This window comes from Macaca fascicularis, chromosome 7 (genome assembly GCF_037993035.2).
Source record: "Macaca fascicularis isolate 582-1 chromosome 7, T2T-MFA8v1.1".
NCBI classification, from domain to species: Eukaryota; Metazoa; Chordata; class Mammalia; order Primates; family Cercopithecidae; genus Macaca; species Macaca fascicularis.
In genome coordinates, this window is record NC_088381.1 from 35,580,358 (window position 1) to 35,600,663 (window position 20,306).

The 20,306-nt window shown below is 42.3% G+C and overlaps 1 protein-coding gene across 1 annotated transcript; it reads left to right on the forward strand.

Annotated features, from left to right (window-relative positions):
* Positions 1-19,920, forward strand: CCNB2 (cyclin B2). Its single transcript, XM_045395538.2, has 9 exons — positions 1-147; positions 2,179-2,307; positions 2,414-2,527; positions 8,911-9,081; positions 9,185-9,343; positions 11,398-11,634; positions 11,938-12,078; positions 18,091-18,201; positions 19,642-19,920. The coding sequence occupies exons 1-9, from the start codon at positions 124-126 to the stop codon at positions 19,750-19,752; spliced, it is 1,197 nt and encodes a 398-aa protein (XP_045251473.1). The 5' UTR covers positions 1-123; the 3' UTR covers positions 19,753-19,920.
* The last annotated feature ends 386 nt before the right edge of the window (positions 19,921-20,306 follow it).

The window sequence follows — 20,306 nt, forward strand, 5'->3', positions numbered from 1 at the left end:
GAAGATCCCCAGCGCTGCGGGCCCGGAGAGCAGCCCTAACGGCGCCTCGTACGCTAGTGCCCTCCCTTTTCAGTCCGTGTCCCTCCCTGGGCCGGGCTGGCACTCTTGCTTTCCCCGTCCCTCATGGCGCTGCTCCGACGCCCGACGGTGAGTGTGTTCGGCGACCGCTGTCGGAGGCGAGTCCGTTGGCCCCACAGCTCCCCTGTCGCTTCTCTCATTTGCTCCGAGCTTCTCCGTCCCAACTTAGACTGCTTTTCTCTTCTCCGGAGCTCCCCGCTTCGCCCACGTCCCTGGCCCTGCGGCGGGTCGTCTCCTGCCGGCCTCTCCCCGTCTGGATTCCGCTCTCCCTGTGCCCCTCCCTGCTCCGGGGTGGGAGAAGTGTAGGAAAGCGCTTCCGAGATGGCACCTGTCAAGCGAGCCCCCAGAGCACTGGGCCTAGTACTCAGCGAGCGATCCCCAAGTGCTCTTCATTGCCAGAGAGTTATCTCCTTACACGTTCCTGGGATTTCCCTCCCCCTTTCTTAACAACTCCTTGCCAACTAAGGGATCTGTGGTGGGGGCTGGGAGGAGGACTGGAAGGGTTCTGTAGGCAGTAAAGTGTGCGTGTTTCATCAGGCAACTGCCAGGCTGTTTTTCTGATTGTTCACATTTCTTTTTGTATGACTTTCCCATTTATTGCTGCACGCTAAGTCTTCCAGGCTACGTTCACTAATACATGGGTTTGTCCCCTTAAAAAATTTATTTACTCAAATGTAATAGAGATTTTTGAATATAGTTTGGACCAACGTGGCAGACTGAGAGAAAAGGGTCCAAATTCATTTATTTCATCCTTGCAGAGATCAAAGTGTTACGATGTTTTGGGTATTTTTCCTGTGGGCTTGAATTGTGCCGGGACCTACTTTTTTCCTTTGCTGAAAGCTAGAGGGCCCTGACACACCTGAGTTCCATCATCTTGGCTATAAGGTTAGATAAAAGCTGCCAATTTTCCTATCCAGATGAATTTAAATTTAGTCACATTAGCTGGCTTCTATCCATAAGCATTACATTTTCAAACACTTTTTTCAGATTGGTAGTTGCTGCTGGAAAAAATTGAACAGCCCGACTTTTGAGAATCCTAATAGATTGAACATATTCAGCATCTAATTAATATCCTTTTGTGGATCTAAGTCCAACTGACAAGTAATTTTTTATAATAATGTATTCTATAACGTTATTTAATAGTCAGAACCTTTCTGTTCAGGGAAGGCTTGAGTTTCCCTTGTCCCTCTATCCTGGTAGATCCACTCAGACCCCTTGTTGGGAGTTTTATTAGAGTCAGGACCCTGAACTCTGAGGGATAGGACATGCTGGTTTTTTGTTTTTTTCTTTTTTAATGAAATGTTTATCTCTTCTATAATAAGCTTTTTTTGGTATGAATTGCTTTTCCTAGCAAGTTTTATTTCTAAGCACATTATGTCTAAAGCAGGTTAAAGTCAACTGACAATTTTTATTTCATACAATTCCCACCTTCCCTGAGTTTGGGAGCTAAAACTGTATTATCCAAGGAAACTATTTCCATTCTAAATATCCTTAATATAAGAGAAAATCCATTCTATGGCAGCCTCATTTTAAAAAGCTGCACTTCTAAAAGATCATGCATACAGGAGCATTTCTTATTTGTAAAATGGCATAAGAATCAAAGCTAGTTTAGGTTTTAAACATCTGGTTTTTAAACAACCAGACCTATTATTAACTATTAATATTATAGCTTTATAATTTTTCATCTTAATTTACGTATTACCAAGCTCTGTAAAGGAAGGTTTTTAAGTATATGCCTTTAACTTGCAGGGATCTCTACCAAGTGATATGGGTACTATGATAAATAATCATTAAATAGTAATAAGCTTTGAAGTTCTCTTACAGGCCCACTTGAATATTCAGAATAGTTTTGCAAGGTTAGTGGGAGGATCTTTATTACAGATAAAGTAGATGGGTGATTTGCCTAATTTAGAGTGATGTTATTAATCACGAATAGCCTTTTTTTAGACTTCCTGAAATGTACCTTTTCCATCTTGCAAATAGATCTTGACGTATTGTCCTTTCCCAAAGCAATTCTAAATTTGAGTATCTAACATTAGCAAAGTATTTCAAATTCTTTCAAGGTTTCATTACCTTTTTTTTTTTTTTTTTTTTTTTCAGGTGTCCAGTGATTTGGAGAATATTGACACAGGATTTAATTCTAAAGTTAAGAGTCATGTGACTATTAGGCGAACTGTTTTAGAAGAAATTGGAAATAAAGTTACAACCAGAGCAGCACAAGTAGCTAAGGTAACAATGATGAAGACTGAATGTGAATACAGAGGCCGATTCTGTATAGTGCTGAGTCTCACAACACTGGCTGTCTTGCCCTATTCATGTTTCTTTTTCCTTATAGAAAGCTCAGAACACCAAAGTACCAGTTCAACCCACCAAAACAACAAATGTCAACAAACAACTGAAACCTACTGCTTCTGTCAAACCAGTACAGATGGAAATGTTGGCCCCAAAGGTAGGAAGTTCTGAATTTACAAACATATTTAATGAGGTAGCCTGTTTTTAGCCAGACTACAAGGGTGCCGTTATCATTGCTGCACCTTTTAACGAACATTCATAGCTAGAACTCTCCTTTGAAGCAACAGTGTAGGAAATGAGTATATACACCTTTTAAATGATGGTACTTAATTTAACATTATGACCTTGAAGCTGGGCATGGTGGCTTATGCCTGTAATCTCAGCACTTTGAGAGGCTGAGGCAGGAGGGTCACCTGAGGCCAGGAGTTCAAGGCTGCAAGGAGCTATAATTGTGCCACTGCACTCTAGCCTGGACAATGGAGCAAGACCTTGTCTCTGAAAAAAAAAAAAAAAAAAAAAAAAAAAAAAAAACTACGACCCTGAATAATAAAGTTAATTACCTTAATAACCAAATAAAGGATGGAGTGGTTGGGAAAATTCATGGAATGAGTGAGATTTTTAGGGGTAGAGAGAAAATGATAGGAAAGGGCACCTTTTTGGATAACAAAGTAGCAACAAAGATCAAGGTACCAAAGCGGTAATGGACCTATAAGCATGTCCTTTGGTTAAGGAGTCTGAAATACTTAACTGAGTCAGGCGGCTTGTGTGAGGAACCAGAAGGTAAGGCTGGGAAGAAGGTTGCAGTCGGATTTGAAGGTCTTGGGGATTTGAATTTTTATCCCATTAGGCTTGAGGAAACAGAGTTTTGAGGAGTAGAGAAATGATGAAAACAATGTAGGGAGGTAAGTTAGGGGGTATTGCACTTGTCCAAGCAAGAGCTGATGAGCTCGAGCTAGCCCAGATCTTCCCTAAGCGCCTGCCCATACATTAGTATCAATACTGGGTATGAAGAAACAACATCAAATGTGTTAGGATGTCTCAGAACGTCTTTCAGGGCCATCATCTTATATTTAGGAAGGAATACTTTGGACACATGGCTTGCATGCAGGAGTGGTATCCTTAACCACTTGGATATTAAATAAACCATTTGTGCAGTAGATGAACAAAAAGTAGGAAAGTCAGGAGAGGGCAGTATCTTTGGTAAAGGTATCCCGTTTGGCTTCAGATTTGTTGAGGTAACAGAGGGACATCTGCCTGGAAATGCAGTTGGAAATGTGGCAGCAACATCTGAAGGCAAGGAATGGATTTGTCAGCTTTCTCCACAGAGATGATGGTTGAAAGCATGTTGCTCTTTATGAGAACTAAAGCTTAGAACAAATAGTTGAGATGGGATTTCCTTTAAGAAGCCTTACCTTGAAGGTTTCTATAATAGTGACCTCCTGAAAGCCAAACCCAAAGGCTGGTATTCAGACCTTGATGTCTTAGCAGTTGTGTAGTGTTTTGCATGTGTAAGGGTTTGAATGTGGTTCCTCCCACATCGCAGGACGGCGATTTGGCAATATATATGTATTTTTCAGGGGGACAGAGTCTTGCTCTGTCGCCCAGGCTGCAGTGCAGTGGCTTGATCTCTGCTCACTGCAACCTCCGCCTCCTGAGTTCAAGTGGTTCTCCTGTCTCAGCCTCCCGAGTAGCTGGGATTACAGGTGTGAGCCATCACACCTGGCTAATTTTTTGTATTTTTTAGTAAAACGGGGTTTCACCATGTTGGCCAGGCTGGTCTCGAACTCCTGACCTCAGGTGATCCACCTGCTTCCGCCTCCCAAAGTGCTGGGATTACAGGCGTGAGCCACTGCGCCTGGCGGTAATATATTTCAAATGGTTATTCTCTGTACCCAGTAGGTCTGTTTTTAATCCAAAGAAAATGATCAGAGGGATAATCAAGTACTTTTAAATAGTGCTATGATGAATGTCTCTTATAGAGTAGAGAAGTTCTAGTTAAATCCATTTAAGGAAATACTATGCAGCCATAAATATGATGTTTTAGTAGAATATTTAAAGGCATCAAAATGCTTGTAACATTAAGTGGAAAAATCAGATTATAACAATATATAAAGAGTGCAACCCCAGATTTCCTTTTAAAATGTACATTTGTATGCATAATATTGAATGGTAGTTATTTTTGAGTATTATGTTGGACTTAAGATTGACTTGCATTTTCTTCCTTAAAACGTCAGACTTTTACCATGGATACCTATTACTGTTCAAGTTAGAGAAGAAGAAAAGAAGACTGTTTTTTTTTTTTTTTTTTTTTTTTTAAAGCAAAGAGCTCAAATATGAAAGAAACAAAGAGAAAAATAGTTTCCTCCTGTGACCTCCATAACTTCACCCTTTTTGTGTTTCCTTTAATCCTTGGCTGACTCCTTTTTCTCTTGCTTCCTGGCAAAATTGAGGCCACTGTTTGTTTGAGATAAAGCATTATGGACCTGTAGCTCAGTTCATATAAAAATCAGTTCCAGGATTGAAACATATAGCTACATGTTCTAGATTTAGAAGTTATCAGGAATTAATGAACAACAGTTACTTCCAATTCAAATACATTTCCCTCTGAGAAAGACAGTAGTGAAGGAATCTCTAAGTCCATGATTTAGGTAGAGCCACACCTTCTAGCAGGTGAATCCCTCTGCCTGCATGTCTCTGGTCAGCTCTCTGGCTTTTACTTTGTCACCTGCTCTATCTGCAGGGTTATCACTGTTCTTTAGAGCCAATCCCTGGAGGTGTGGAAATACCACTTGAGTGCATGGGTTTCTAGCAATTTTCCTGGAAAGATGATAACATAAGCCATGTGTCCATTGTGTCCATGATAGGAGATGTTCCCTGTCTTCTAACCAAATTTATACCATCCTTTCTGCAAAACTGGAGGGCAGGTTTCTCTCTTGGTAGCAGCTGACACAACTGAATCACAAAGTGAGTCCTTGGAAGAGTTCCAGCCCTTTACAGGTAGTCATAGAAGCTTATTATCCTGCAGGTTTTGAAGAAAATGGTGTTTTTTGCTGATTAATGAGGCTTTGGTAAACACAGTAGTTTGAAAGGACAAGGAAGGCTTTTTACTAGTCCCATGTTTGCTGGACACTGGGGAAACAAGTTGAATAAACCATTGACTCTGTCCAGAGGAGCTCCCTGTCAAGTTGGAGAACACAGGAGTAAAAGCATGGCTTTATCTGTCACAGAGAGAGATGCACGCTTATGAGAGGTATACTGAGGAGTCATAGCTAGAACAGATTACCTGACCAGATGAGTAGGATCTTATAAAGGGTCTTACAATAATTAAATTATGTTGGAGTTCACAATGAATGCTTTCAAGTAATTCTAAATTAAGGGCCAGGGCAAGAATCTTTGTCTTAACCTAGTGGCTTTTGTTGTTGATTGCTTGATTGATGGACGAGATCTCACTGTGTTGCCCAGGTTCAACTCAAACTCCTATGCACAAGCGATCCTCCCACCTCAGGCTCCCAAAGTGCTGGGATCACAGATGTGAGCCACCACACCCTGCCCCTGGTGGCTTTTGGATATGGCTAAACTCAGTTGCACTTCTGAATAGGAGCCAGAAAAACATTCTAAACTGCTATGATAGCACATGATAACCTCTGACTCCTTAAACCAGACTTTGGTATTGACTGCCCTTCCAGGGGTGGGTGATAATGCTTATCCTTGAAAAGGCTAACCTTCACCTGAAGCTGCATATACTTATTACAATGCAAATCTGATTCCAGTCACTTGCTAAACTCCTTCAGTTGTTGCACCTTACCTTTGGATAAAATCTAAGCTGCTTAGCCCGGCTCTTGTTCTGCTTTTCAGCTCATCTTCTCACACCTCACAGGCTATCCTGCTGACATCTCAAATCAATTTGCACTTCCCTGAATTGCCTTGATTTTCTTTGGTTTCCTTTTGCCTGTTCATCTTCCTTAAGGTCTTACCGTCTCTGGTACCCTGGGTACCTCTACTCATTTGTCCTAGCTCCTTGAGGTTTCCAGGTGTCCAACTTCTATTCTATTCTATGCTATTCTTTCCTTTCCTTTCTTTTTCTTTTTTTTTTTTTTTTTTTAGACAGAGTCACACTCTATCTCTAGGCTGGAGTGCAGTGGCATAATCACGGCTCACTGCAGCTTTGATCTCCTGGGCTCAGGTGATTCTCCCACTTCAGCCTCCAAGTAGCTGGGACAACAAGAGTGCGCCAACATGCCTGGCTAATTTTTGTATTTTTTGTAGAGGTGAGGTTTTGCCATGTTTCCTAAGCTGGCCTCGAACTCCTGAGCTGAAGCAATACACCTGCTTCAGCCTTCTAAAATGCTGGGATTACGGGTGTGAGCCACCACACTTAGCCTGGGTTCTCAAATTCTTGAATAAATGGCGTGCATGCCTGCATAGCTTTTGCTCACCTGGTCCCTCCTCAGTTTAAAACCTTTGATTTAAGAGGGGAGGACATGTTTTAAACTGCTCTCTGTTGTTGTTGTTGTATCCTCTAAGACTGGAAATTATAATCATTGAGCTTTACTGTAAATTGAAATTATTCTATCATAAAGCCCTCTCTTTTTTTTTTTTTTTTTTTTTTTGAGACAGAGTCTCACTCTATTGCCCAGGCTAGAGTGCAGTGGCGCAATCTCGGCTCACTGCAACCTCTGCCTCCCGGGTTCAAGCGATTCTCCTGCCTCAGCCTCCTGAGTAGCTGGGTTTACAGGTGTGCGCCACCACGGGCCCAGCTAATTTTTGTATTTTTAGTAGAGACGGGGCTTCACCACGTTGGTCAGGCTGATCTCAAACTTCTGACCACGCCTGGCTGCCTCCTTTTTAAAAAATATTTTATTACCTTAATATATATTTGTATAGCTTAGCATCTTATTAGGTTTTACTTGGAGAAGTACTTCTTTTTAAAAGCAATGATTTGGCCGGGTGCGGTGGCTCACGCCTGTAATCCCAGCACTTTGGGAGGCCACGGCGGGCAGATCATGAGGTCAGGAGATCGAGACCATCCTGGCTAACACGGTGAAACCCCATCTCTACTAAAAATATAAAAAATTAGCCGGGCATGGTGGCAGGCGCCTGTAGTCCCAGCTACTCTGGAAGCTGTGGCAGGAGAATGTCGTGAACCCAGGAGGCGGAGCTTGCAGTGAGCCGAGATTATGCCACTGCACTCCAGCCTGGGGGACAGAGTGAGACTCCATCTCAAAATAAATAAATAAATAAAATTTTAAAAAGCAATGATTTATTTATATTTCATTAATAAATGCTTGTTTTAACGACTTTATAAATTTTTAATTTGTGTAATTTTTATAAATAATTACCCAGTCAGCATAGGAAAGTGAAATACTGAGTTGTATACTTGCTCAGTCTTTGCTCCCTTCTCCTATTTTATTTATAGACTGGAATATGCTTTTCTCCTTTTTAGTTGCCAGTTTTTCAATTTAGAATAAATTAGTAAAGAGAAGAAAACATTATACTGCAGAAGAGGCTGCTACTAAAGTAGAATGATCTGCTCCAATAATCTTTGAACCCAGGTGGTCAAGTTTCTTTCATTTATTGAGCACCTACTACGTATCAGGGATTATATTGATGTTTGAGGTACCTTAGTGGGCAAAACCAATTAAATAAACGTAAGCTTTTAGAGCTTACATTCTGGCAGAGGTAAACAGATAATAATACACATACTATATAAACTATAGAATTTTAGAAGTATAGGTTTTATGAGAAAAAACAGAGATGAGACATATGGGTAGGGTGGGAGGACAGGGATTGGAGACAGGTGATAATTTTGTTTTTTGTTTGTTTATTTGGTTGGTTTTGAGGTGGAGTCTTGCTCCGTCCAGCCCAGGCTGGAGTGCAGTGGCCTGATCTTGGCTCATTGCAACCTCTGCCTCCCAGGTTCAAGCTGTTCTCCTGCCTCAACCTCCTGAGTAGCTGGGACTACAGGGGGGCACCATCACACCCAGCTAATTTTTGTATTTTTAAAGAAGAGACGGGGTTTTGCCATGTTGACCAGGCTGGTCTTGAACTCCTGGGCTCAAGCCATCCACCTGCCTTGGCATGAGCCACTGTGCCTGGCCAGATAATTTTAAATAGGAGTCAGGATAGACCCCATTGAGAATGTAACATTTAACCAAAACTTGAAGAAAGTAAGGGAATTACCCATATGGACATAGGGGCAAGAGCTTTCTGGGTAAGAAGAACCTGGTTTGAGTGGAGCAGTCAGGGGAGAGAAGCAGGAGATGGGTCAGCGAGGGAAGTGGGGAGGGCCAGATTATATAAGGTCTGTAGGCCATTGGGAGGACTTAAGTTTTCAGTTTGAGTGAAATTAGTTTTAAACAGATAAGTGTCTCTTGAAGAACTTCACATACGTTATCTTGAATTATTCACCTCTTGGTATGGAATTTGTTTTGTCTTCAACTTATTTCAAATGTGCTTATGATATTGATATTTAAGCCAGTTGGCTCTGCATGTATTTGTGGCTAAGGCTTCTCCTACATGTGCCTTAATTTGTTGGTGTAGGGTCCTTCTCCCACACCTGAGGATGTCTCCATGAAGGAAGAGAATCTCTGCCAAGCTTTTTCTGATGCCTTGCTCTGCAAAATCGAGGACATTGATAATGAAGATTGGGAGAACCCTCAGCTCTGCAGTGACTACGTTAAGGATATCTATCAGTATCTCAGGCAGCTGGAGGTGGGTGGGTCTTTGTGTTTTGGTTGTATAAGCAATGTGGAATTTATCACACAGCTGGGAAGGAAACAAGGTCAGCTTTTTAAACTTTTGATTCTACCCACAGGTTTTGCAGTCCATAAACCCACATTTCTTAGATGGAAGAGATATAAATGGACGCATGCGTGCCATCCTGGTGGACTGGCTGGTGCAGGTCCACTCCAAGTTTAGGCTTCTGCAGGAGACTCTCTACATGTGTGTTGCCATTATGGATCGATTTTTACAGGTAGGTGTGGCTTCAGGGACTTCACGCCAGTGGCTCATTGAACATTGCATTTATGCTTGGGAGATAGAAAACTAAAGTGGGTACTTCTGAAAAAAAAACCAAAAATCAAATTATGAGAAGCCAAAGAACTTTAGGGACTAAAAAGGGAAGTAATCCAGATGTGTCAAGCCTTTGATGATGCTGACCAATATTGGGCATTTCTGTAAGACCAGTCAACTAAAAAGCACTTGGGGGAAATATTGCATTGCCACAATCCTTCATCAGAGGAATATACCATCAGTTGGGCTGGAAGTCCATCTGAAGCCTGTAGTGCCTTTGGATGCTGGTTTTCTGGGCCTGCTTGCACAATTTCCATAGTTTGGTGCTCTTTGGTGTTAAGTTTTAAGTTTCCTCTTCTGAAAAATGATGAGTTTGGCTAGAGAACCTCCACATTTCCAGCCAACTATGGCATTGAATCACTGTAGAAGAAGCAGGTGGAAGAAGAAGGTGTTTTTTTTAAAGGAGCAGGGGTGTGTGTGGAGTGGACTGAGAATGTAGTGTAATAAAGAGTAATATAAGAAAATGAGAGGCAAAAATAATCTTCAGCATATTTATCAGTGAGTAATGCACAGCCCCTGACCTGTTAGAAGAGAAAGCAGATATAAATCACCAGTGTGTTATCTACCAAACAATAGCCCTGCAGATAAGGATTTATTTATTTAAAGTCAACATTCAGGATAGGGGTTTAGGTCAGGCACAAATTCTGTCCAAACAATGTAATAAAAATTACTTTACAATAATGGCCCTAAGATACTACAAAATCCCAGGTAGTATGCATTCCTCTTTGGGCAGGAAAGCACAACAATATTTTATTTTTTATTTTTTTGAGACAGGGTTTTATTCTGTCGTTGCCCACGCTGGAGTGTAGTGACACAATCTGGGCTCACTGTAGCCTCAACTTCCTGGGCTCAATCAATCCTTCTGCCTCAGCTTCCTAAGAAGCTGTGATTATAGGCGTATGCTACCACACCCAGCTAAGTTTTTGATTTTTTATAGAGATGGGGTTTTGCCATGTTGCCCAGGCTGGTCTCAAACTCCTTAGCTCAAGTGATCCGCCCACCTCGGCCTCCCAAAGTGTTGGGATTATAGGCATGAGCCACTGTGCCCAGCCATGGTAGATTTTTAATAATGAGAGTTGAAGCAAGAAAAGCGCAGAGTCCCAGTTTGGGAGGGGAAAGAAAGCAATTAAGGGAAACACTTTACCTAGCCTGAGAGTCTCCCTGACTCCAAAGCGTTAGTGAAAAATTTTCTAAGCTGAATAATGGGTGTGCTTTTGGTAAGGATTAAGGAAATTAGCCATCCATTAAATTCTCACTTTTTTTCTTTTTTTTTTTTTTTGAGATGGAGTCTCGCTCTGTCACCCAGGCTGGAGTGCAGTGGCCGGATCTCAGCTCACTGCAAGCTCCGCCTCCCGGGTTTACGCCATTCTCTGGCCTCAGCCTCCCGAGTACCTGGGACTACAGGCGCCCGCCACCTCGCCTGGCTAGTTTTTTTGTATTTCTTAATAGAGACGGGGTTTCACCGTGTTAGCCAGGATGAAATTCTCACTTTTTTTCTTTGGCCTCATCTCTATTCCGACCATGCTTAGTGTGTCAGGTCAGGGCTGCCACAGATACTCAAGTCAGCATGAAGTTGTGGGAAGAGTGACTAGGAGCTTGGTATTCAGGCTTGAATTCTTCCCTTCTTGGCAACTGAATGATCTTGGCATGGTGTCTGAATCTGTTCTCAGGACATCTATTTGTAATTGAGGAATAAAATATGTCCTTCCTAGGATTTTTATGAGGATTAGATGAGACAGTATGTTAGAATCTTAGCACTGTGCCTAGCACACAGTACTCAATTACAGATAGCTGTCATGATCAGTGGTGGAACAGTCAGGTCTCCTGTGCCCTTATGAGGGCCATGAGCAAAGACAATGTGCACGTTTCCAGGACTGGGTTCCCTTTCCTCTTTTCCCACCCAAAGCTTCGCTCTTCTTGTTAGGTGTGACTTTTGATACGTTAATTTTGCATTAGGTTCAGCCAGTTTCCCGGAAGAAGCTTCAATTAGTTGGGATTACTGCTCTGCTCTTGGCTTCCAAGTATGAGGAGATGTTTTCTCCAAATATTGAAGACTTTGTTTACATCACAGACAACGCTTATACCAGTTCCCAAATCCGAGAAATGGAAACTCTAATTTTGAAAGAATTGAAATTTGAGTTGGGTCGACCATTGCCACTACACTTCTTAAGGCGAGCATCAAAAGCCGGGGAAGTAAGTGCCTCCAACTCTGTAAGAGACTGTTTTTGCTTGGTGTCTCATCCTAGAAACCTTCACCTAATTAAAGGAAAGCTTATTAATTTATAGGACGCATCCTTTAGATAAGTCTTAATGCTTACCTCATCAGTTCTTAAGAGAAAGGCCTCATGATCTATGTTTACAACATAGTGTGGAATAGAGTAATTCTTCAGAAGGATAAGTGAGTTAAGTGAATTGGAGTTCCAAGGCTTCATGCAGACTTTTGCAAGATAGTAATTACAGTTGTGATTCTTACTGTCCGTTGCTGTTGTTTCTTAGGTTGATGTTGAACAGCACACTTTAGCCAAATATTTGATGGAGCTGACTCTCATCGACTATGATATGGTGCATTATCATCCTTCTAAGGTAGCAGCAGCTGCTTCCTGTTTGTCTCAGAAGCTTCTAGGACAAGGAAAATGGGTGAGTGGTGGATTTAAGAAGAAATTAATTAGGCTATATTTTAGTCTCTCATAATATGAAAAGGCCTTAGCATTTTTACAACACTGTCATTGAAGCAATTGGTTTTGTTTTGTTGTTGACACAGGGTCTCACTCTGTCGTGTAGGCTGGAGTGTGGTGGTGCCATCACAGCCCACTGCAGCCTTGACCTCCCAGGCTCAAGTGATCCTCCTACCACAGCCTCCCGAGTAACAGGGACTACAGGCATGCATGACCATGCCTCACTAATTTTTGTAATTTTTTTGTAGAGACAGGGTTTTGTCATGTTGCCTAGGGTAGCCTTGAACTCGGCTCAAACAGTCTACCCACCTTAGCCTCCCAAAGTGCTAGGATTTCAGGTATGAGCCACTATGCCTAGCCTGAAGCAACTGTTTAAAGTTCAAAGGCCTAAAGGAAAGCTGCTTGCAGAGGGGTGTGGGGGCTTGTGCTTATAGTTCTAGCTACTTGGGAGGCTGAAGGAGGAGGATCATTTGAGCTCAGGCTCAGTTCAAGTCTAGCCTGGGGAACATAGAGAGACCCCTGTCTCTTGGGAAAGAAAGCAAGCAAGCTACTTGGAACAGTTCAAATAGAAGTGAGTTGACTATATATACCAGGGTGCATGTATGCATTATAGAGTAGTACAGAATGAGGAAGGCCACTAAGAACTGACAATTTCTTAGATATTATGTTAAGTCAAAAAGTTGTCAAGCACACGAGACAAAGGAAGGCCAAGGCCTGACTGATTTAGCCAGTAAGAATAGAATGAGCCACTTGTATATTCAGAAGAGTAGCCAAGGTTGGCAGCTCCCTGGGTCTTTGTTTCACATGGCAAAAAGGATAATGTGGAAACAAATGGAGCTGGATGGCTGCAGTGCAAGCCACAGGTACACTGCTGTGGAGAAGCCAGTTGTAGATCACTGCTAAGCAGTCTTCTAGTCTGCAGGTATACCCTGAAAGCAGCACAGCAGAAAACTTCATCAGAACCTAGGGGATAAGAAGCTGTCTTGACCGGGTGTCATGCCTGTAATCCCAGCACTTTGGGAGGCCAAGGTGGGCAGATCATCTGAGGTCAGGAGTTTGAGACCAGCCTGGCCAACATGGCAAAACCCCCGTCTCTACTAAAAATACAAAAATTAGCCAGGCATGTTGGTAGGTGCCTGTAATCCAAGCTACTCGGGAGGCCTAGGCATAAGAATCACTTGAACCCGGGAGACAAAAGTTGCATTCAGCTGAGATCGTGCCAGTGCACTCTAGCCTGGGGGATAGGGCGAGACTCTGTCTCCAAAAAAAAAAAAAAAAAATAGAAGAAGCTGTCTGGTGACAGCCTCCCAGAGGAGATAGGGAGGTGAATGGGAGATGGCTGGGCCGCAGCTCTGCCCACATCTGCCATCCCCTCCTTTTCCGGCAGGATCACAAAGCATTTTGCCAGGACCAATCAGCTGTGGTTCAGGCCTTGGCCTGTCCTATATGGATATAGGCAAGGTCACCAGGGCAACATGGTGGAGCTGTTCACCTAAACAATGTATATTGTAGTTTACATTTTATGCAAGAAAGTGTGTGTGTCTGTATGTATATATATTTATATATTTGTTTAATTTTTTGGTACAGGAGGAATAAACCAGAAAGAATGAAAGTGGATACTATGGGGTTCTGTGGAACAGGGCGGAGGTTGAGGATGAGAGGGCTTGTGATTGTAACCTTTTATTGACTTTATAATACAGTGTAACTTTTTTGATTTTTGAACAATGTAAATATTTTATGCAAACTTTAAATTGTAATTAAGTGGAAATAAACAATGTAACCACATGTGAAATTGGTAACAGAACACAGAGGAAAGAATTAATTTAAGTACTTGTTGCTTGAGCCCAGGAGTTCGAGCCCAACCTGGGTAGCATAGCAAGACCCCCATCTCTACAAAAAATTTAAAAATTAGCTGAGTATGGTGGTGCACACCTGTAGTCCTAGTTACTCAGGAGGCTGAGGCAGGAGGATTGCTTGAGCCTGGGAGTTCAAGGCTGAAGTAGCTATGATCATGCCACTGCACTCCAACCAGGGCAACAGAGCAAAACCCTGTCTCAAAAAAAGAAAAAAAAAAAAAAAGTCTGTAACCTGAACACAGCATTCTGACTGAGCATCCTTAGTGGGATTTAAAGTATGACAAAACAAAGGACTAAAGTGGTAACATCAAGTTTACTTAGTAGGTTCGTTGTTAATCTGTTGTTATAATTCTGGAACTATTTTATGTATATTGTAGGATAAAACAAATTTATTCATGTTATTAAGGACTAAAATTTTCACTATAGGAAGAGTTTTTTAAATTATTAATTAGTTAATTTTTTATACAGGGTCTTGCTTTGTCATCCAGGCTGGAGTGTGGTGCCGCTACTAAAGCTCACTGCAGCCTCAATTGCCTGGGCTCAAGTGATCCTCCCACTTCAGCCTCCTGAGTAGCTGGGACCCAGCCACACGCCATCATGCCTGGCTAATTTTAAAGTTTTTTCTAGAGATTGGCTCTCCCTATGTTGCCCAGGCTGGTCTCGAACTCCTGGGCTCAAGTGATCTTCTCACCTTGGCCTCCCAAAGTGCTGGGATTACAGACGTGAGCCACTGTGCCTGGCCTAAGAGAGAAAATATTAACAATTAAAAACTAAAGGTTAGTCCTCACGTAGGAAATAGCAAAACAAAAACAAAGGAAAACCCCTATTATGTTTTGAAAATAACGGCAAATTCAGAATAAAGGGTCTCAGAAACAGTGACAACTCAGTAGTAGTGAGCATATTTAGTGCGCACATCTTGGATACTAAATACCATCATCTACTGTCAACTAGGGTTCATTAGTGAAATTGCCGATTTAAGGGCTATGGCAGGGGAAGTACAAGGTAAGCCTAGAAAAATTTGTGCCAGATAGCACACAAATTTTCAAAGATCAATGAGGTCACACCAAAGGACATAGGAGAGCTGGTCATGGCAGCATGTGCCTATAGTCCCAGCTACTCAGGAGGCTGAGGCAGGAGCATCCCTTTAGTCCAGGAGTCTGAGGCTGCAGTGACCTATGATTGCACCACAATAAAATAGGAAGGGAAGGAGGGACATAGGAATGGGCTTGAAAGGGCTCTGGCTGACTGAATTAGAGCATTAAAAAGAAAAATGACAGTAATAGATTGTAGTGTATAAAAAAAAGGATTCATGGGTCCATAATGATACAAAAAATAAAACAGGGGTTCATTTTTAAAAATCAGAATAATTAAAGTAGAATGGTAGAGTTAGAAACCACTAATTTTCAACCTGTAATGTAATAATTTATTCAAGCAAGGTGCATCAATGAATGCAAAAATCACTAGATGGAATAATTTTGGGAAACAAGATTCACATGGTCTCAAATTATCATCCCATAGATACTTGTTAATTCTGTAGCAAAACTGCACATCTATGATGAAGTGGTCTGGTGGTTTCCACCTTCACCCAGTGATTAAGCTCAGCATTGCCATTGGCAGACAACCTGAGTTGCTGTGCCATGTTGTGCAGTAAGATGTATACATTATCACCTATTCATGCCCAAAACGTTTGACATGAATTAAATCATGAGGAAATGTGCAAATCCAGAATGTGAGACATTTTAAAAGGAACTGCCTGGATGCTTAAAAAAATAGTCACTGGTGACAGTGTTTCTTATGTGAGAATGGTGTTATGGATAGGTACAAAAATGTACTTTTTAGAATATGCTTCTGAAATGTTTAGCAGGGATGTGCTGTGATATCTGCAAATTGCTTTCAAATGGCATAGCAAAAATTGTGTGTGAGTATACATATATAGAGAGAGGGAGAGGAGGAAAACGTGGTGCATGTTCATGATTGATCAATCTACATGAAGGATATCTACAGGGTCATTCTTTCAGTTTTTCTGTAGATTTGGAATTTTTTTTAAATAAAACATTTGAGGCAAAAATGCCACTGATATATGGTACCAATGGCTCATTTTTAGTCACCTTACTCTTAAATGTGCTTTGCTGTCCCAGTTTTCTGAGAATTGATTTCAAAATTCTAGAAATTGTGCATTATTTCAGTTTTTACTCTTGCTTCCTCTTTTTTCCCTTCAAAGTATTTTAGGATTAAGATTAAATTGTGTAGACTGGGCAGTGGCTCATGCCTGTAATCCCAGCACTTTGGGAGGCTGAGGCAGGTGGATGACTTAAGGCCAGGACTTTGAGACCAGCCTAGCCAACATGGTGAAACTCTGTCTCTACTAAAAATACAAACTAAACTAAAAATACAAAAATTAGCTGGGTGTGGTGGCACATGCCTGTAGTCTCAGCTACTTGGAAGGCTGAGACACAAGAATTGTCTAAACCCGGAAGGTAGAGGTTGCAGTGAGCCGAGATTGCGCCACTGCACTCCAGCCTGGGCGACAGAACCCAGGCATGGTGGCGCACACCTATAGTTTCAGCTACTAGGAAGATTGAGGTGGGAGGATCACTTAAGCCCAGGATATCAAGGCTGCAGTGAGTTCTGATAGTGCCACTGCACTCCAGCCTGGGCAACAGAGTTAAGACCCGGTCTTCAAAGAAAAAGATTAAATTGTGGTTTAATTTGCCAATTATACCATGCATATGAAAAAAATGTACTTTTGCTTTTAGAATTTTTGTCACAGAATTCTTAAAGTCAGTTGACATACCTTTTTTTTTTTTTTTTTTTTGAGAGGGAGTCTTTCTCTGTTCCCCAGGCTGGAGTGCAGTGGTACGATCTTGGTTCACTGCAGCCTCTGCCTCCTGGGTTCTAGCAACTCTCCTGCCTCAGCCTCCTGGGTAGCTGGGATTACAGGCATGTGCCACCACGCCTGGCTAATTTTTGTATTTTTAGTAGAGACAGGGTTTCACCATGTTGGTCAGGCTGGCCTCGAACTCCTGACCTCAGGTGATCCACCCACCTCGGTCTCCCAAAGTGTTGGGATTACAGGCGTGAGCCACTGTGCCTGATCTTTTTTTCCTTTTTCCTTTTTTTTTTTTTTTAAAGACACGGTCTCACTCTGTTGCCCAGGCTGGAGTGCAATGGCCTTAATAGCTCCTTACACCTCAAACTTCTGGGCTCAAGCAATCCTTCCTTCTCAGCTCCTCAAGTAACTGGGACTATAGGTGGACACCACCATCCTTGGCTGATTTTTCATTTTTCATAGATATAGGGTCACCCAATGTTACACAAACTGGTCTGAAATTCTTAAACTCAAGCAATCTTCTTGCCTTGGCCTCCGAAACTGCTGGAATTGTAGACATGAGCCACTGGGCCCCGCCAATTTATGTATCTTCTTACATGATAAATCCTACTATCAATGGACAGCTGTTCTTTTGCTTGTATTTTACTCTTTGGGAGGCTAGGTCACAAGGCTTGTTGTGGTGTTGTCTGAGTTCTCTCTGTTCTCTGGTGCTTAATTACACAGGGTTCAACAAGAGAATTGTAGGTAGTCCTACCTAGTTCTTCTGGATTTGATAGATTGTTGCTTTTTTAGCACAGTTTATTTCTTATTTCTGAATATCTTTCCCTGACCGACAGTATGTCTGTTTGGGTTCTTGAGCTCATAACAGAGACAGCTGGGAAGGGCTTTGACGCAGGGTTGTGTGAGATGTGGCCAGCACTGTAAAGGGACACTTTGTTTTAAGTGTCTCCTTTTTCATCCCCTTTCAGTGTTGTCACTTGAAGGACTCCTACCGGTGCAACCTCTTTAAAAGATCCTATGGGACCTTTGGCACTTGATTTAGCTGAGAGCTTCACAATGTCTTCATTTAGTCTGGTCTCAGGGCCAGAATCATCTTGCATTTACCAGCTGCTTTAGTGTTGCTGGTACTGTGGGAGTGCTTAGGACTTTGATTGAATTTCCAGAAGGTAAGAATATTTTTGTACAGCTTTTACATAAGTAATGTCATCATGTACGAGATGTGTTCTTCTAAAGAAGCAGAGGTTTTCTCTTTCCCCTCAGTCATGTGTGTCTGCTTCTTGTGTTTCAGAACTTAAAGCAGCAGTATTACACAGGATACACAGAGAATGAAGTATTGGAAGTTATGCAGCACATGGCCAAGAATGTGGTGAAAGTAAACGAAAACTTAACTAAATTCATCGTAAGTACTATTGTTTCTTAAGCTGTGGAATGCTTTAGGTTCTGGGTTTTGTGTATATGTGGGGTGTGTGTGTGTGCTGTCATGTAAATATATTAATAACGTGAGAGTTTTAGCACAAATCCTTTATCCTTTATATTTTTCTGATATAGTATGGTGTGCAGCATACGGATAAACTCTGGGAGCAAACTTTCTTTGAAACAAAGTCGATAGGCTAGCCATGTCTAGGCCCAGTTCCTAGTCAGCCAGCCAGTTACTCAATGTGTTGAATTACTCTGTGCTCATACCAGTGTCCTGGGGAGGGCACTTTGCAAGCAGAGAAGGCTGCTCTGCATGGGATTGGGAAGAGAGAGGGCCCACTTCAAATGGCAGTGTGGAAGCAGGATTCAGGTGATGTTACTCAGAGCCTTTGTCCAGGATCTTTTGAGGCAATGATGGAAAAACACCTAATTAGCAAGCATGGTTAAGAGAGAAGACGCCCATTCAGGGGGCATCCTGAGGGCGTGGTGTCTATCTCTGTATGGCCCACCTATGAGGAGGAACCAGAGGAGACTTAGTGCTGTCCTTGTGTGACACCAAACATCAGAGCTCACCAAGTGTGTTGTGGCAAAGAGCAAGGCATTTGAACCTCAGAAGAGTCTAAAGTGTCCTCACAACATGATTTACTTCATGGTAGCGTACTGTGTGTTCAGTCCTGAGAGGACTGTCTGGGATTTGTTAAGTGCTAGTTGCCACCCTCTTTGATTGTCGGCTATTGCTGCCAGGTCTGGTGAACCTGTTATGTCTGATGGCACTTAGGTGTCATAAACACAGCTCCCCCTCCCATCCCTCTGGTAGGCTATGAGAGGAAGCCTGCTACTCGGACCTTGAAATCATTTGTTCTGATCACCTGTGCTACCAGCTGGGTTTTTTTTTTTCTTTTTTTTTTTTGTTTTTTTTTTTTTTTTTTTTTTTTTGAGACAGAGTCTCGCTCTGTCACCCAGGCTGGAGTGCAGTGGCCAGATCTCAGCTCACTGCAAGCTCCGCCTCCCGGGTTCACGCCATTCTCCTGCCTCAGCCTCCTGAGTAGTTGGGACTACAGGCGCCCGTCACCTCGCCTGGCTAGTTTTTTGTATTTCTTAGTAGAGACGGGGTTTCACCATGTTAGTCAGGATGGTCTCGATGTCTTGACCTCGTGATCCACCCGTCTCGGCCTCCCAAAGTGCTGGGATTACAGGCTTGAGCCACCGCGCCCGGCCCTACCCAGCTGGGTTTTATTCATTAATGGGGATGGAAGGAAATGGTCAGGCACATGTGATGAGCCCAGAGCTTTCACTGGCTTCAGCAATTGGGCATTGTCATTGTGATGGTGATTGTGGCCTGGACCTTTGACAGTTGTGAATTAGACTAGGAATAAGGTACCAGTGGGGGTTCCTGACATGTGCTTAATCACAAATTCTGCAGGCCATCAAGAATAAGTATGCAAGCAGCAAACTCCTGAAGATCAGCACGATCCCTCAGCTGAACTCAAAAGCCGTCAAAGATCTTGCCTCCCCACTGATGGGAAGGTCCTAGGCTGCCATCGCCCCTGGGGATGTGTGCTTCATTGTACCCTTTTTCTTACTGGTTTAGAACTCTTGATTTTGTACATAGTCCTCTGGTCTATCTCATGAAACCTCTTCTCAGACCAATTTTCTAAATATATATTGAGGAAAAATAAAGTGATTGGTTTTTCTTAAGGTATCCCATGTGTATTTATTTGTGTATTCTGTACTGAAGAAATCAGTGAAAGCTTGCTTTGACTAATTTCTTTTTGAGCTATTATGAATAGCATGTAGATTATTGCCATTATGGCTTGGGCAAGACCTTTCTACCATTTTCTCAAACGGAAAAACTAGAACTTGGCCTCAGTGAACAGTAAACCTATTCCTAAGCTTCTTGAATACAAATAAGTCTATTATGAAAATTTAAAATGGAAAGATAACCATGACACTTTCCTTTCTAGAAGCTAGTCAGCTGCTCTCTCATTCCTGCATTGGAACGTCTGGCCCAGAGCAACCCTTGTAATGGGTCCCTCTCTCAAAGGCATGGTTGAGACCAGAGAGAGGCATCCCATGGGTCACAGCTGG

Coding starts and splice junctions, on each gene's coding strand:
- CCNB2 (XM_045395538.2), top strand. CDS start 124: ATGGCGCTGCTCCGACGCCCGACG. Junction 2,528..8,910: donor TGGAAATGTTGGCCCCAAAG/GTAGGAAGTTCT, acceptor TTGTTGGTGTAG/GGTCCTTCTCCCACACCTGA. Junction 12,079..18,090: donor TTCTAGGACAAGGAAAATGG/GTGAGTGGTGGA, acceptor CTTGTGTTTCAG/AACTTAAAGCAGCAGTATTA.